General features: G+C 48.4%; 1 protein-coding gene across 1 annotated transcript; it reads right to left on the reverse strand.

Annotated features, from left to right (window-relative positions):
* Window positions 1-987: 987 nt before the first annotated feature.
* On the reverse strand, window positions 988-17648 carry LOC123376863 (phosphatidylinositol 3,4,5-trisphosphate 5-phosphatase 1-like). The gene is made up of 4 exons (XM_045029104.1): window positions 17572-17648; window positions 9750-9891; window positions 1782-1845; window positions 988-999 (listed from the first exon to the last, which is right to left on the reverse strand). Exons 1-4 carry the CDS (start codon window positions 17630-17632, stop codon window positions 988-990), a joined length of 279 nt encoding a protein of 92 aa, XP_044885039.1. The 5' UTR covers window positions 17633-17648.
* Window positions 17649-18045: the final 397 nt, after the last annotated feature.

The raw sequence follows: 18045 nt of genomic DNA on the forward strand, positions 1-18045 counted from the left end.
CCTGGGGCAGCGCAGCTGCAGAGCCTGGCGTGACCTGGTGCTCTGTGCTGCATGGTACGTGGTTGACTCCAGCCGGGCGGCGCAGCTGTAGCACCACCAGCCACTGGTGCTCCAGGCAGTACAGTAAGGGGGCAGGGAGTGGGGGGGTTAGATAGAGGGCAGGGAGTTTGGGGTGGCGGTTAGGGGGCGGGAGTGTGGATAGGGGTCAGGGCGGTCAGAGGGTGGGGAACAGGGAGGTTGAATGGGGACAGGAGTCCCGGGGGGGCAGTCAGGAAGGAGAGGGGAGGTTGGATGGGACAGTGGGGGGCAGTCAGGGGTGGGGGTTCTGGGGGCTGTCATGGGATAGGCAGCAGGGGGTGTGGATGGGGCAGGGGTCCCGGGGGGGGCAGTCAGGAATGAGAGGAGGGGTTGGATGGGGCGGCAGAGGGCAGTCAGGGGCGGGGGTTCTGGGGGCTGTCAGGGGAGAGGGAGCAGGGGGTGGGGATGGGGCACGGGTCCCAGGGGGGCCATCAGGGAACGGGGGGTGGTGGTGGATGGGGCAGGGATCCCAGGGGGAGTGTCGGGGGCTAGAAGCAGGGGGGGTCGGATGATGGTCACTGACAGAATAGGGAATAGAAACCTGCTGAGAGTGCCAACCCACTGGATTAAACTGCCTCTTAAATTCTGAGTCTGTAGTTCACTTTGTATTCTCTGCCTGGTGCAAGGTGTGTAGAGATGCTAACTTTGTGTTTTTAGTTGTCATTAAGTTATTAAATAATGTACTGCTAGAAGGCTGGAGTTCAGGTCCTTCACTGCAGTTTGATTTTTCAGTTATTTGTTGTGTGCACAGTGAGCAGTTGTATTGTTGAACTGAAAGCTGATGTGTTAGAGAGGTTATTAGTGTACTGGTACGGAGGAGTATCATGGTAGAAGTGGGCTAAGGCTTGGAGAAGGAGATTAGTCTTGGGTTCAGTGGGAACGTCACTTTGACTAATAAATTTAATTGTTTTAGTGTAAGAGCTATGGTGAAACAACACATATGAGCAATCTTAAGTGTCAGGGCTTGTCTATGAGGGACATCACCAAGTGGCAAGCCAGGATGTGAATCTAGTTTGTTGTGCAGTAACGTCCAGTGTGAAGATTGCTATAGCACACTACAAATTCTGTAGTGTGCGTTGACATACCATATATACTCATTCATAAGCCAAATATTTTTGGTAAAAAAATGACACATCAAAGAGCGGGGTCGGCTTATAAATGGGTCTACACCAACATTTGATGATTTTAAACTCTATGGAATCATTGAATTGAATATCTAATACATTGTCGTTTTGTTTACCTGGAGCATCTGCAGGCATGGAGCCCCTCAGCTCCCATTGGCTGGGAATGGCAAACCGTGGCCACAGGAAGCTGAGGGGCTCCATGCCTGTGAATGCTCCAGGTAAACAAAACGTCCCGACCCGCCAGCAGCTTACCCTGACGGGCTGGGAGCCAAAGTTTTCCAACCCCTGAAATATAGGGTCGGCTTATGAAAGGGTCATACAATTTTTGCTATTTTTACTTATCCATCTTGGGGGGGTGGTCAGCTTATAAACAAACGGGCTAATAACGAGTATATATGGTACTTCCATTTCAAATGGCAGTAAGGCAAAGTGCGCTTGGAACTTTTAGAGCACTGTAGTAGTGTCCACATGGGGCTGAAGATTTGCATTCTGGCTGGCCGTGCTCTAAAGTCCCATTCAGACAAGCCCTAAGCCAGCTACATTTTTGTGGTATGGTGTCTGCATTCAAGTATGGCTTACCTGGACAATTAGCTTATTTTCTTTATTGGGTAGAATCCTGTAGGTATAAACACAATTCTGGAACCTGGAACAGATTGGAGGAGAGGCTGTTAGAAAATATCTACAGGAGAATCTTATCATAGCATCATTCTATAACAACAGAAATTGAATGGAGGACCCTGACATGGACTGATGACTTAATAAGAACATAAGAATGGTCATACTGGGTCAGACCAATGGTCCATCTAGCCCAGTATCCTGTCTTCTGACAGTGCCAGTGCCAGATGTTTAAGAGGGAATAGACAGAACAGGGCAATAATCAATAGATTCATCCCGTCGTCCACTCCCAGCTTCTGGCAGCCAGAGGTTTAGGGACACCCAAGGTATGGGGTTGCGTCCTTGACCATCTGGCTAATAACCATTGATAGATCTATCCTGCCATGAACTTATCTAATTCTTTTTTTAACCCAGTTATAGTTTTGGCCTTCACAACATTCCCTGGCAATGAATTCTACAGGTTGACTATGCGTTGTGTGAAGAAATACTTCATTTTAAACCTTATGCCTATTAATTTCATTGGGTGACCCCTAGTTGTGTGTGTTATGTGAAGATGTAAATAGCACTTCCTTATTAGCTTTCCCTACACTAATCAAGATTTTATAGACCTCTATCAAATCCCCATCGGTCGTCTCTTTTCTAAACTGAACAGTCCCTGTCTTTCTAATCTCTCCTTATATGGAAGCTGTTCCATACTCCTACATATTTTTGTTGCCCTTCTCTGTACCTTTTCCAATTCTAATATATCCTTTTTCATATGGGGAAACCAGAACTTTATGCAGTATTCAAGGTGTCGGCATACCATGATTTATGTAGTTGCACTATGATACTTTCTGTTTTATTATCTATCTTTTTCCTAATGGTTCCTAACATTCTGTTAGCTTTTTTGACTGCCATTGCATGTTGAGCAGTTGTTTTCAGAGAAATATCCACGATGACACCAAGATCTCTTTCCTGAGAGGTAATAGATCATTTAGACTCAATCATTTTATATGTATTGTTGGGATTATGTTTTCCAATGTGCATTACTTTGCACAAGGGTTTCAAATATCTGTTCATTTCCTGAGGACATATTAATTAACAAAATCCTACAGTGCTTAAGCTTGGGGGAACTTCATCATGTTGTAGATGTCAAATCAGAAAGTGATGATGGGCTCATCCTCAGAGTAAGTTGTTCAACTCCTCTGCTGGCCAGTAAAAAGAAAACAGCACCTAGTTCTGGCTGCCAGAAGAGTGGGCATGCCAGAAAGGAATGAAAAGGCAGAAATCCCAGACACTAGGCCAAATTCAGAGTTGCATGAGTAAATCAAAGGGTTGGTCTACACACAAATTTGTACCAAGGTAACTAAATAACTAATTTAAATTGAATTACAATAGGATGTTTTTATTCTGAAGTAAGTGTCCATACTGCACTGAAATAACAATGGGTGTGAATTGAAACCAATTTAGTGATTTTAGTGCAAGTAGAACAGCCATAAAACACACTTTCTTCTACCACCTCCCCAGGGTGGGCAGTAAATCAAATTAGACTTGCTCTGACTTTGCCCCACTCTGTGCCCTAAACTCATTTGCACCAGGCATAGATGAAAACAGAACCGGATTCCTGTCTAAAGGGGGTGCTCGGTCTTTGTCCAACGAGAGACACATCAACAAGTTGTCAAGAACTGGAAGACCAACTTGATGGCAAAGCCATGCAGAATGTGCAGCCTTCCTCAATGGCTGCTGAATTTTGCTGAGCTCACATAATGCCTGGGGGGGCTGCTCCCAGCACAATGGAGGAATACATGCTTATTTACTTTCCAGTGGTTACAGATGTGATCCAACAGCTTTCAGCACCCGCCCAGCACTAAGTTAAAACACACTCCACAAACTGGCTCTGTGCCAACAAAGGACACACATTTCAACCCCATTTACCTCCAAAAACTAATCTCAATCCCGTTTTAGCATCCCCGGGGCAAAACAGATAAGGCTTGCAGCCCAGCCCCAGAGGGTCAGGAAAGGTGGTCAGTGGTCAGCATTCCCGAGGAGGAGGATTGGTTGATGCATACCAATATACTTGTCTCCTCTGTGATTTGGTTTATAAGTTTATTCAAACTAGACTTTTCTGAATCACATCAAGAGCGAGCGAGAGATTTCTTAGGGGTTATACAGCCTTGCATTTGGAGTCAGACAGAGCATAAACCAAGTTACTCACACATTGGGGTGAGATTTTCAATGCTGACTACAGGATTTAGCCACACCTCCCTCTGAACCTGGGTTCTTTTAAGCAAGATGCACAAGAATAGAGCTGGAATGCCCTTCGGAGCCCAGTGCCGCCCCACAACAAGTCTGAAGGCTCATTGTGAAGTGATCTGAGGTGTTCACACACCTACCCACATCTCTTCAGTGCTCCCAGACCCAGCTGGGGCAGTTCTTCAGCTGATGTCAGCTGTCAGAGCTCCTTTAATGTCAATGGCACGATGACAGTTGACACCAGTTGGGGATCTCCCCCCAGGAGTGGGATTTGGTTTTGTTTTTATCTGTCAATGCAGAACTCTTCCACCACTTCCTCCTGCAACTATGCAAAAAGGGGCTGAGATGAGAACAGTGCTGCTTATGTAGCTGATGAGAGAAAATTTGTGTGTGTGGAGATTATGAAACTGATAAACAAACCAGCTCAATGACTATCAGGCCATCAAAGCACATTGGGTGCACAATCAGATGGCAGGCACCCGCTGTCAGAGGTTGTTGAGACAGGGTGTTACAGTAGTATTAGAAATATTTAACCAGAGGAACATCTACAGGGGAAGCTAACAAAAGGCTATAAGGTGATAAATGAATGGTGTGAGCAAAAGTGGCTCTTCCTGTGGGAATCCTCCTTAGCAATCTCATGACTCAGCCATGCACAAATGCGGAATGCTGTGAATCAAACAGTTGGCTAACAACCTCCATTTATCTGCCTTGCTTTTTTGTTATAACTTCATTGCTCTTAAGCTTTTAACTCTTAAGCACCATGACGGCTGCACAGTTGGTCCTAGATACTTTCACTTTTCACCTAAAAAGATTCTCTTTGAGATGTTTCTTCAGAATGTTTTTGGAAAGCCACAAGCATTTCTGATCTTGGACATACTGATGGCATATGCAGCACCCATCAAAGCAATTTCCTGAGGCTAAATGTGTCCCAACATGCTTTCTCATCTGTCTCCTAGCTCCCTCCCCTGCATCAGCTTCTGAAGGCAAAAGAGGGAAAGGGGAATGGGTACATATTTCCTCTCCTCTTCCAGTGTGGCTAAGGCCTTGCTGCAAATCAGAACTGCTTTTTACTGTGTATATTGTGGTAGCAACTATAGGGCCCAACCACAATCAGGATCCTGGTCTATTAAGCACTGTACAGATACACAGTGAGATAGGCAACCCCCCTAGGAATTCAGCTGATACCACTGTGGACAGCTCACATGTGGTACCCTTGGATACTGGAGAGATATTGGAGGGGATCACAACTCTGGTCCCCTTCTCTTGGACCATCACTGAGCCGATCATCCACTGGTAACACAGAAAACAAATAACCAGCTCTCATCAAGCACTTTTCATCCAGAAAGCTCTAAGTCGCAAAGGAAGTCAGCATCATTATGCCCATTTTACAGATGGGGGAACTGAGGTACTGAGCTAGAAATGACTTGCCCAAGGTCACATAGCAAAGCGCTACTCCTCTACTCAGGAGTGGAACCCAGGGATTTTGGAAGGGACTTCCAAACTCATGTAGGAGTATTACCTCCCTGGTAACAGGATGCCTCCAAAGCCTGTCTGGATGGGCATTTGGCTTAGACAATATTTGGGTTCCATTCAGGAGGTGTCCCTTTCTCTTGATAGAAGATAAATGCCACAGCTCTATTAATGTCTACAATTCTGCTATCTCAGCTATTCCTATGCCTTTAAAAGGTGAATTCACAGGACACCACCCAATGGACGTAATGTTTATGAGAGGTGCAAAATGCTCCAAAACAATCCCTCTCCAACCTTAATTTATTACATGTTGTGGGCTATTAAGGCCTTGTCTGACTCTTCAGATATTTACAGAAGTACCCATGGCTGGACTGAAGCAGTGGGAAGTATTTCTATACATGTTTAGTGGAGACAAGGCTCAACAAAGATCTTCAGTTATTCACAAGGTGGAGGGGACATCTTCCTGCCAAGGACTTTTCAGCATTTAGAATATGTTGCATGGCTTAGTCTCCAATAAGAGGCCAAAGGAGGTGTCTTTAATTGGAGACATGTCCTGGAAAGAGTGGAATTTTCTTTTGTCAGAAGGATTGAGTCCTCTTCATCCACTGTGTTCTAATTGGTTTCAGCACCAAAATGAGCTTATGTACATGCCAGTGCCTTCAGGTGTATGAAAGGAAGCCCCTCCCCCATCAAAACATCTGCTTTTTATCACACCCAACACCCTGGCCTTTTCCAGTTTCATTGCCCAGTAGATGAGGGCAATACTGGTCCGTCCAGGTCTTGGTGCCTTTGTGTTTGGGACAAACTCTCTAAGAGGTGCTAAGTCCTGCAAGGGAGCTTCTTTTTGGGTTTGCCTGGAAGAAATCCTTATCGTCACTAAATGGCCTCACAGTGCTACATTTGAAGAGTTCCGACACACAAACTTTCAACTTAGTGATTTTGCAGATATTCATTAGCACTGCTTTCAACTGGTACACGATCTAGAGCCACTGTGTCTGGTCTTTAAAATAGTGATTTTCCTAGAAGGATCTTAAAGGAAAGCCATGTTTTTTTAATAAAGACACACAAGGAAAATACAGTCCTCCTGCAAACTTCCCTCCCCGTCTAACTGTTTATGTTTTCCAGCTTCTTGAACAAAAGCACATCAAGACAGACAGTCCCAGTGGAGGGATAATGCTGCTTCAGACACAGCTTGCTGTTAAACCCCTTTTGAGTTTGTGAGCTAGGCAATCATTTCCAGTTGAGTTCCTTGAGTGCAAGAGCTCAGTAGTCATTTCTAGTTCATAAACGGGCAAACCAAGCATTCCAGTGACATGGAAAGAAGGAGAATCACTCTGGTCCTTGCCTTTCATGGGGCAATCAGGTCATAAGGATCAGACTACAGAACAGAGGATGAAAGTGTCTGGAGGAGGAGCATTCGCTGTGTATTTGCTGTTTGTACAATTTGTCTAAGTTCTATTTTGCTGCTGTCGGAGCAATAAAAGAAGGGAAGGCATTATTACTTACACACACACACCTCCTTGATCTGTCGTTATTCAAATCATTATTTTCCTGCAACATCTCTCCAGGAAAATCTATTTGGCTCAGCAGGATAAAAAATTATTCAAGTCCCCATTCTAATTTCAACAGAGCTGCTAGGTGAATACTAGCTCTGGCTGGAGAATGATAGGTCTGCCTGGTGACAACTTATGAAGTGCTGAAGTTTGTTTTCGCTCCATATTAGAACCTTTCAAATGTTTTTGCAAAGCAGAATTGTGTCGAAATGTTTGGTTTTGTATTCAAAAGGTCAGCGTTTTTATTTGGTTCTTTTTTTCTCTTGGCTCAGAAGAGACCAGAGCGCCCTGGAGCTCAGAAGCCTTCCTGTTGAAAACTTAATCAAAATTGATATGACTCCACAAAACATCTCAGCTTCAACCAATCATCATATTTCGATGAAAACGTATTTAGTTGAAAATGTTCTGGGCCGCTCCAGTAAACATGAGAAGCACTTTATCCTTAACACTGAGACACTGGGATGGTTTGTTGTTGCCACCTGAGCTGGGAGATCTATTCCCAGTGAACAATTTATTCAGCACGTTTAGTCCCTATTCTCTTCGTGAATTATCCACCAGCAGACTTGATTTTATAAATTGTCCTGGTAATCGACACATGGGTCACATGACACATTTTGGCTTATAATTTGCTTATGACCTGTCCACCCACAACCACCGCTTCAAGCATTCTCTCTTCCTAATTCGCTAATCATGCTGCATGATTGGTCATTGAAGTCACGTGGCCCGAGATTTTAAAAAATGGGGGCTTACAAGTTAGGATCTTAGTTGTATTTAGGCACCTAAATAACAAGTGGCCTGAATTTCAAAAGTGCTGAGCACCTATCAGCTCCCAGTGACTTCAGAGGAAGCTGCTGGGTGCTCAGCACTTCTGAAACCCAGTCCACTTATTTAAGTATCTAAATATGGACTGAAGAGCCTGACTTTTGGCCTCCATTTTAGACAACTTTGGTCACCATGTTGTTTCTGTTCCCTGATTCCTTGTCTCTCAAAACTGAACAAAGGGCTTTCAAAGATGGCTGCGCAAACACTTCAGAGGGAAAACTGATGCAAATATTCGCAGCTTCCTAGTGTCTGCAAACAATATTTCATTTGTGTGTGTGTTTGTTGAAAGCAAATAAAAGGGATCTTGCCAGTGCCCCTGAAGAAGCCAATTTGTGCTATTTATTCCAAGTTATAGTTTAGGAACAAGTGACTTTGGCACCAGCTCTAAATTACATGCAGACAACCCCCAACCTCAGAGATGTAAATGCTCCCTGTCTGCAGTCACCCATTCTCCCTCTGCTCCCCATACACAAACACATCTACCAAACACTCCCTTCCCTCCATATGCCCACCTCTTCCCTCCATATGCCACCCTCTCCACACACACGCATGCTCTCCCCACTGTGCACTCCCCTCTCTGCACCACCACCATCCTGTTACCATCCAACATATGTGTAGTAGGACATGCTAGCCTGCTCCATGCACTCTTTCTGAGACTCACACCCTCTGTTGTGTATTGTACTGTCCTCAGAGGCTGGAGCTCAAAGGCGGACGGTTAGACCACAGCTCAAGCAGCAGCACCTCTTTTTAGAACTGAGACTAATGTACTTTAAAGAGGAAGCAGCAGCAGCAAGAAACCTGCTTGTTATTTGATTACTAAGAAAAACATGGTGAGATTTTTTTTAAGTCTGTTCCCAGCGGCTGTGAAATGAAATGATTGTTAGGCCTGGGGTCCCAGCAGGCTAATTTGATTTCTCCTAGGTTGACACCAGCTTTGGATGGTTTAGACACAACAAATCCTGCATTTTGACAGGAGGTTATACTAGATGACCCTTGTGGTCCCTTTTAGCCCTATGATTCTATGGTATGATGGCGCTCTCTGACAAAATTAAGAAAGTCTCAAACTCTTAAATCTGATCTCTCTCTCTCTCCTTCAACCTCTCCTGACACCAAGTATACCAGCTGCACTCAATCAAACAAGACCAGAGGCACTGATCTCTCCAATTCAATCCCTAATCTTCATTCCAGGGGAAGGGTCTTTGACTTGGAGTGAAATAGCTGCTAAGGACACTGGGAGATTTTGCCCCTGTTTCTACCATACTTAGAACCCTGCATCCTCTGTAAGGCCATGTCCCTGTTCAGGTTGAATCAGAGACAGCCTCTGTAAGGACCAGTGCTGGCACTCAAAGCTGCAGTACACCTGTCAGAGTGAACAAGGCATTTACTGACCAACCTGCAGTATCAAACGTGCACGGAGCTATGAGTAATTCAATGGGAGAGAATGCCTGGTGGGCATCATGCTCAGGTGGGGTTTTTTCCCCACTCCAAAGAGAACAAGACCGAGGTGGGAGGGTCATTCAGACAGACCAGAGATAACAGGATGGTTCCCCATCTCTGAATGCATCGATCCACTAGACATTCTTTGGATTTTTGTCTCCTTTTGAATCAGGGGTTTTTGGCCTCCCCTCACTAGTGTCGTTTGTTCCACAACAACTGTCACAAATGTGGTTTCTTTCAATCCTCTCCATCACACTCTGCGGCCAGGCCAGGTTAAACCTACCACACTGCATGGTGGGTTGCACCTTCCTGGTAGGTGGGGTGGCTGTGTCTCTGTGCTGGGGAGGAGGTAGGGGTAGTCCCTACACAGGGGGAGCAGGAGCAGTGGAGCCACACGAAAGGTAAGAGCCATACTTACAGAACACAGAGTGCGTACGCCGAGGAGATCGACTCACTGGCCCGCACTAGGAAGCTGCCATCCTTTCCCACTTTGGAGAGCAGGTCCTCAGCCTTGGAGCGAGTGATGTTCCCATGGTACCAGCACTGATCCATTGCCAGAGCTGGAGGAAACATTATTGACAATCCAGCTGTCAGTGTTTAGAAGCTGCCAGAGCCGTTCGTGTGTCTCACTAACACTCAGCAGCTGCAGCTCACCAGCTTCCTGTTTCAATGGTACAGAGAGGGAAAGGAAACCAAGCCGAGGACGACTTCCTCAGAAATCAAACAGCTCAGAGTGAGCATGACACGTTCCTCCAGCCTCCGCTCCCCCTCAACACCGTAACTCAAGCGGTTAACCACCTGTGTCCCACACTACTCTGCATCAGAAAGTCCCAGCCTGGGGCACAGTTCTGCTCCCCCACTTCAGAGCAACTCCATGGACTTCACTGGAATTTCCTTTGATTTACGGCACTGTAACTTAGAGCTGAGCCAGGCCCCTCTTTCTCCATCCCTATCCTTCCTCCTCTCTGACTTTCCCTGTCTCTGTCCAGTGGTTAGGGCCATAGCCTAGAGGTCGGGAGATCAGGGTTCAATTCCCAGCTGTGCCACAGATTTCCTGGGTGACCTTGTGCCTGGTCGGCACTTGAAAATTAGATCAACCCAGCTACGTTGTTCAGGACAGGGAAAAATTTCACACCCTCAACACCACAGCTAGGTCAACCTAACCCCCAGTGTAGATGCGGCTACATCGATGGAAAAATTCCTCTGTCAACCTAGCAACCGCCTCTCGGAGAGGTGGACTGCCTTGACAGAGGAAGTGTCTACACTACAGTGGCAGAGCTAGAGCAGCTATAGTATAGACCAGGGATGGGCAAATTATGGCCCACATGCCCCCTCCAGCCAGTTTAATCCAGCCCTCAAGCTCCCGCTGGGGAGTGGGGCCTGGGGTTTGCTCTGCTCCCCTGCTCCAGCCAGGGAGCGGGCTCAGAGGCCGCTCTGCGCATGTGTGCCGAGGCTCCCAGAAGAAGCAGCATGTCCCCCCTCCGGCTCCTATTTTAGGGGCAGCCAGGGGCTCTGTGCACTACCCCCCCCCCCCACCACCCCGCCCCAAGCGCCACCCTTGCAGCTTTCATTGGCTGGGAACTGCGGCTAATGGGCGCTGCAGGGCAGCGCCTATGGACGGGGCAGTGCACAGAGCCACCTGGCCATACCTCCGCATAGGAGCCGGAGAGGGGACATACCGCTGCTTCCAGGAGCTGCTTGAGGTAAGCGTCACTTGCACCCCTGATTCCCTCCCAGGCCCCAACCCCATGCCCCAGCCCCGAGCCCTCTCCTGCACCCTGAAATCCTCATATCTGGCCCCACCCCAGAGCCCGCACCCCTAACCAGAGCCCTCATCCTCCTGTGCCCCCACCCCCAGCCCCAGCCCTGATCCCCCTCCTGCCCTCCAAACTCCTTGGTCCCAGCCTGGAGCACCCTCCTGCACCCCCAACCCCTCATCCTCAGCCCCACCCCAGAGCTCACACACCCCAATCAGAGCCCTCACCCCCTCCTGCAGCCCAACCCCAATTTCGTGAGCATTCATGGCCCACCATACAATTTCCATACCCAGATGTGGCCCTCGGGCCAAAAAGTTTGCCCACTCCTGCTATAGACAGACCTTTAGTCTCTCTGTAACTCAGTTCCTGCTGTGTACAATGGCGATAATAGCCCTGGCCGGCCTATAGGGTGATGGGAGGATAAATACATTGAAGGCTGTGAAGCACTTTGAGATCTACTGATAACAAGTGCTGTGTAAGAGCTAGATTTTATTATTTCCCCTCATACCCACCAAGGGCCCCCTAGGAGAATAAACAACAACAGGATTATTAGCATTGGGCTTGCTGTCCCCAGAGCGCTCCTTTCTTACCTGCTGTATTGCTGCTTTAATCTTCAATACAATCTGACCTGAAAATCTAGCTGGGTGTCATATGGGACTTAAAGGAACCTTGTAAACTATGCCCAGCCAGCATGGAAACAAGTCATTCTTAGAGGCAAACTTTGTCCTGGGGGCTCTGGTGACAACAACTGCACTTCTCCCTCTGTGACACAGCGTTAGTTGCACTCAAAGGTAAGTCAGACTCCCAATGCCCAAGGTGGGATGGGACGGAAACACTTGGCCAGTCTGCAAAGGGAGAGGAAGGCTGGTGCTTTCACTTCCCCTTTCTTTGTCTATACATGGCTTCTCTAGGTTCCTGTCCCGGCCCTGTGCTCACTTTGGCATGCTCAGTACTGGTCTCCAAGGCAGTGAACATGACAACCAAGGGTGTGTCTACAGCAAGCAAACCATTGCAGGACACTGACTGTGTGACATGTTTGGTTGTCTGACCTGTACTTACAACCAGCTGCGTTTGACAGAACCATTCTGGCACATGCACACTTTGGCCCCAACTCAAAGCAGTTGGAGAGCCAGCTTAACTGCCTGCTCTGGATTCTGCTTGCATGGGGAGTCCCCATGCGGTGCAGAGGCAGTGTCAGCTCTACCCAACCCCCTTCCAGGGCTGGGGTAAGTGAGGTGGCCATGCTACAAGGGACATGGTTGGGGAGTCACTGAGCTCCAGAGATCCCCAACTGCCAGAACAGACCCTTAGAACAAGGGCAGCAGAATATAACAGAGCACCTGGAGTTGCACTGGACTGGTCATTGTTTTGGGGGGAGGAAAATTCAGGTAGCTTGGCCCAGAATCTGGCCCCATGTTCCTGACAGCTGTGGTTGCACCAGTGCATTCGGAGCCTCCGTAGGGTCCAGTACTGCTGTTGAGCTCAGGACTTCTGAGTTATTTCCATACACAAGGCCCTACGTTGTGAGGAGGTGGGAGAATAGCTGAACTGGCGTGGCTGCAATGCTTGTGGTTTCCTGTCCATACTGAGGAGTAACTACTGTAGACTGCACTGCTTCAGTGGGTGCCATATGAAAGTGCCTTGTGGCAGGCACTATCACCAATGTTTGTGAAGCACGTGGGTGGGCTGGGTGTGGCCTCAGGTATTGTACAGCGGTTGTGAGCTCAAGGGGTTCCGGTGAGCTGGCACAGCACTTTTCTGCCTGGCATAAAGTGGCTGGGTGTGAAAAGGGGATGTTACAATCAATTGCACAGTCCTACACATAGCAGCATCCTGCTAGCCACAAGCTGGGTCAGCTTCTCAGGACCTGCCATGGCGCGCGCTGCTGAAGCTTCCCTGCATTGCAGTGGTGGCTGATGACTTCTTTGATAGGTGAAGCACATACCACAAAGTCTCACAATTTCCAATATATGTCCTCGTCCTGGTTGGGGTGTGTCTCTGCTCTGCCCTGCCAGGACTGCAGCCCCCCTGCTGCACCTTGGGTCTGCAGGGATCCAGTGTCACCAGCCCTGCAGCTGTGCAGGGAGCCCTCTGCAGCTCCGCTGTCATGGCAACTGCTCCCTCCCTCACCAGCCAGGAATGTGGGAGCTGTCCCTGGGCAGGAACATTCAGCAGCAGAGTGGCCTCCTGCGCAGCTTGTCCTCCTTGCAGTCCACTGGGCCAGGACTGCAGCCTCCTACACCTTGAGCCCTTGTGTCTTGGGACCCTCAGCTGTGGAGCTCTGTCAGTGCTGGGAGGGGGGCCCCCAGCAGCCCTGCTGTTGGAACTGGCCTTAACTGCTGCAATCCTGCCACAGCCTCACCAAGCCCATGGCTGCCACATGCTCTCATAGAGTCTCCTAGGTCTGGTATGTCGCCATGGCAACAAGGCAGCTTCCTGAGGCACTCTTGCCTATACCAGGATTTGAGCCTCACCCAGAGCCCTACATTTTCTGGCATTGCGTTTCACAATGGGGATGGGGAGAGAGTGAGTAGCATGACATTTACATTAAATCACAAGCACTGCTTGTGAACTTACGTCCCTTATTTAATATGTACATGCTTAACTTTCCTTAAACATCAGTGTATAGACACAGTAAATGCAGCTTTGGGGAGTTTGCTGCTGAAGTTGCTGGTTGGGCGTGTCTCACTCGCCTAGGCTGACAAGCCGCCACTGCTATACAGTAGCTGCAGCAGGAAGCAACAGAGCTCCAAATGTCAAGGCAATAGTAAACCACTGCTCAACACAGCCAGGAGATTTCCATACAGTAACTATACGAGCAGCCCCACAGTGAGTGGACCTGGTGAACAAGGTTAACCTTGCTGCTGACTTATATTACAGGTTCTGCTGATTTACTGGAAGTTCGTAACAGGTAATAAGAGGCTTTAAATTCTCAGCACCGTGGTGCACTCCTGAAAAGGCACAAGCCCAGCTGATTCGGTCACAAGACTAATTAGTCTCTTTAACATTTATCTGTGGCTGAAAATACTGCTGCAGGTACCTTAGCAAGATGTCAGCTTTTGGAAGACTCTGAGCTGCTTCTTCCTTCAGATGTGCTAATTTCAGCTAGGGATGCCCCAGAGAGGTATAACGTGGTATTCACAGCAGAACCACTTTAACTTCAAATGTCATGATGGAGGAACGGCTAGGCCACATTTCAGTGACTGGCACTGCAAACCAGCACACCAGGTCACAACACCACGCAGTTTGGGGGTCCTCTCAAACGCGGGGCTTGGGGCAAACTCCCCCTTCCTCCCCACCGGCACCCCTGCCAATGGCATGTACCACGTATATGGCTGAAGGTGCGACTGTGCCCAGCTGTGCAGAACACCCCAGCTCAGACATGCAGAGAAGCTGGGGTGTGCCACATGTGTTTGAGGTGGACCTCACAAAAAGATGGCAGGTGGCATCCTGGAGGGATACCATGCAGATTCCACTGCCTCAAAATAGCACTCAGTCCAGTTCTTATATCGTTAAAAGATGAATCCCACTGTACTACCATAAACTGCTGCATGGGCTTTAGTGGCATGTGGAGGACATTGTTTCAAAAGAGGATGCGGCCTAGTTCTCATGCTGCTGGTGGGTGAGTCCTATCACAGTGGGAAAAGACTACAGTGGGATTGCCATGTGGTTAGTGTGTGTGGACCCCCTGGAGTCAGATGCCTGGGTCCCAAAGGATGGAGTGTGAATCATGCTGCCCTACCCAGAGACAGCAGTCTGTTCTCTAGCCTCACTTACCGCAACAGCTGCAGCAGCGAACTTTCCCTGTGTGTGTGTTTGTGTTGGAGAAGGGCTGTTCAGGAGATCTGATTAGCTCTTCCATGGGAAGAGGAGATTTTGGAAGTTGTCTTGCCGAGAACTGGCATATATACCATTGGGGGTGGGGGGAAGCACAGTGATCTTGTTGCACCCTACAGTCTCTATGATGGGTAGCACTGTATGGAAGGCAACATTAAAACCACAGGGCCCACCACCAGGACAAGTACCTGCACTGTTTTCTTCGTCTACTCACAAGATACTGTGATATCACAATCCCAGCAAAGTGGCACACATGTCTGGATTGGTGCCCATTGTAAAACAAGAGAATAAAAATGGGAAATCTGGGCACAAGAATCCAAATCAGAAGCAGCAGCCTGCAAAGTAACCCTTTGGACAACCACAGCAGCAGCCATATTTTATTACAATTAACTTGAGAGAATGACACCACAGCCAAAGAACTGGGACACATTGCCATGCTGGACAATCACATTTGAAGTCTTAGCTGTCTATGGGCAAAGCCAAAACATTGTTTCCCCAGTGTGGGGATGTTATTCCACCTGGTCTATCAGAGGTGGTAGGATGCACGTATTACATGAACTGGGTTTTCGGCCATAGAGTTAAGGCCAAAAAGCATCACCAGATCAGCTAGTCTGCCCTCCTGCATATTACACCATCCAGCATGCACACACAAAACCCAACAGTCGAACTAGTACAGTGTATACCAGCAGCTGCGATTGTGAATGCACCGGTGCACTGGATCAGTGCTATTTGCATTATGGCTCAAAGCACCCAGCAGTCAGTCATCCCATGAGAACACACAAAGTCATAAAGCATGTGTAAGAAGGGGAATGGTCCCGCTATTGTGGGGAACTTTCCTGGCTTTTGCACTACCCCGGTGAAATGGGCTAGCAGAAGGATCTGAGTTTTTGCTCCTACTTCCTTTACCCAGAGGCCTCCCTGCCCTTGAGGACTCCCCTTGCACTTTCCTGGCTGGCAGAGTCCTCGTAACCCCAACAAGGCTGGGCCCAGGATTCCTGAGGGGCTTGACCCCCAACCTTGCTGTGGTTACCTAGGTCAGGGGCTAGGGTGTTCCCACTATGGGGTACTTTTTTTGCACTGGCTGCTTTTCTGACCCACTGATTATTACATACGATTTAAAGCAATACAGTTTATTTAATTAACAATTCGTTTAAAAAGGAATAAGGAAAAAATGGGAAAGGTTGAAAGAAACACATTACCCCACTCTGTGGCAGGGAACATTACAAACGGTGTCTTTGGAATGGCAGGGCAGTGCACAGTCTGTTTTTTGTAGGTCCCAGGCCTCCTTCTCAGGCCCTGGCTGTGCTGCAGGGATGCTGTGGGTCGGACACTTGCTCTGGCAGTGGCCACACGCTCTCAGACTTTAGGTGGCAGGGCCCTTCTTTCCAGTGTTGCCCCTGCCCTGTTAGGGTTACGATCCCTCTCCAAGTTTGGCCTGCAGAGCCTCTTGGCTGAGGCGTCTTCCTGTGCTGGGCCCACTGCCCAGGGTCCCCCTCGTTCTCCCCAGCTGCTCACCATACCCGGTTCTGGACTGCTTCACTGTGCCTCAGCACGGCTGCTGCTGCTGCTCTGCCTCCAGCTCCCTGGGCTGCTTCTCTGGCCCCTCTGGCTCTGGTTGCTGCAGCTCTGCTCCCAGGGCAGGTCTGCTCTGCAGGCTGCTTCTGTGACTCTGCTCCCAGCTCTGACCTGCTTCCTGGGCTGCTTCTCTGGCCCCTCTGGCTCTGGTTGCTGCAGCTCTCCGCCCAGGGCAGGCAACCGAAACACCCCCACTGAATGTTAGTAAGGGGATAACAGTCCCCTTACACATGGTTTGTCAAGGTCCTCTCAACTGCTCTCAATGGCTACTGCCGAGCATGGACAGATGAGAAGAGCCCACAAAGGCTCCCACGTATCATGGAACAGAAAGCATTTCCTAATGTTATTGACAAGAGAGGTTAAACCAAAGGGCAAATTCCAAACCAGAGCACTTTGCTAAAAGTAGCCAGAAGCTGGTCAGGCAATAGTAATATGATATTGGCCACAAGGGGGCACTTTGGCCTCTGGCCTAGATCTGAAAACAAACCTGCCAAGTGACATTCTTTTATCAGCCAGCGAATTGCTTCTCACTTTGTAGCTACTCCAGCCCAGCCTGTTAGTTAGTCTGCAGCTTGGGGAGGGGAGCGGAGTGGGAAATTACAGATTTCTTTGAGCTGGTCATGAGATTCCATAGTTCCTATCATACTTTGTTCCCCAGTGTCTGTGGGCCGGACCTGCCTACTGCACGTGTCTTCAGGCAGAACTAGTGGAGTAAGGGAAATTAAGTGAGATCTAGAAGTATTTTTTTAAAACTGCCACCCAGATTGCTCACACAAGAATGCTTTTGCGGGCCTCCAGCTGCTGCAGGCTCACCATCCCCCTTCCAAAAGCCAGGAACACAATAAGAAGCAAGCAAGAGGGGCACTCAAGCATGCAGAAACTCCAACAGGTAATGGTAGTGTCAACCTGACACAGTCCTACATGGGCCACTGCTCTAAATGACATGGAAAAGCCCTGCTAGAGCCCCAAAAAGCAAATACTTCACCTCACTAATAAAGCAAATAAATATGTTTCCCTTGGAGCCATTGCGTGGACATGCACACACACACCGGTCTGTTATACTGCAAATACCTTGGACTGCATCTTTCTGCAGAAACAGAATACTGTCCAGAGAACTGGGTAAAACTTTCATCTCTCTCCATACTTCCACCCCAGCCCACACCTCTGCCCTCCCTTCCCTGGTGCTTGCTGTTGATTCATTTCTGGTCACTCCCTCTGCCTCCTAACAACTTTGTACCTCCCTTCACACCACCCCACATATCTAAAAGAACCTCTTACTCCCTTGGGGGTTAGAGTGCATGACCCTTGCAGGTCCCTTGTAACCCTATGACTCACCATAGGCCAGGTTGCTTCCTTCAAAAAAACTCCTGAAGATCCATCTACTTCATAAGTCTTTCTGGCAAGAATATGCTCATGCCTGTTTGCTTGTATTACACTATGTTCTTGTGAGCCAATTGGGGCAAGGACCCATTATTGGTTTGACACACTGCACCTCTTTTACAGGGCCATGTACACAGACAGCACTTTATAATAATGATAATCATG

The sequence above is a fragment of the Mauremys mutica genome, chromosome 9 (genome assembly GCF_020497125.1).
Source record: "Mauremys mutica isolate MM-2020 ecotype Southern chromosome 9, ASM2049712v1, whole genome shotgun sequence".
Classification (NCBI taxonomy): Eukaryota; Metazoa; Chordata; order Testudines; family Geoemydidae; genus Mauremys; species Mauremys mutica.

Coding starts and splice junctions, on each gene's coding strand:
- LOC123376863 (XM_045029104.1), bottom strand. CDS start 17,632: ATGAAAGTTTTACCCAGTTCTCTGGACAGTATTCTGTTTCTGCAGAAA. Junction 9,892..17,571: donor GCAGAAAGATGCAGTCCAAG/GTATTTGCAGTA, acceptor TGTTTCCTCCAG/CTCTGGCAATGGATCAGTGC. Junction 1,846..9,749: donor GCGTACGCACTCTGTGTTCT/GTAAGTATGGCT, acceptor AATCTGTTCCAG/GTTCCAGAATTGTGTTTATA.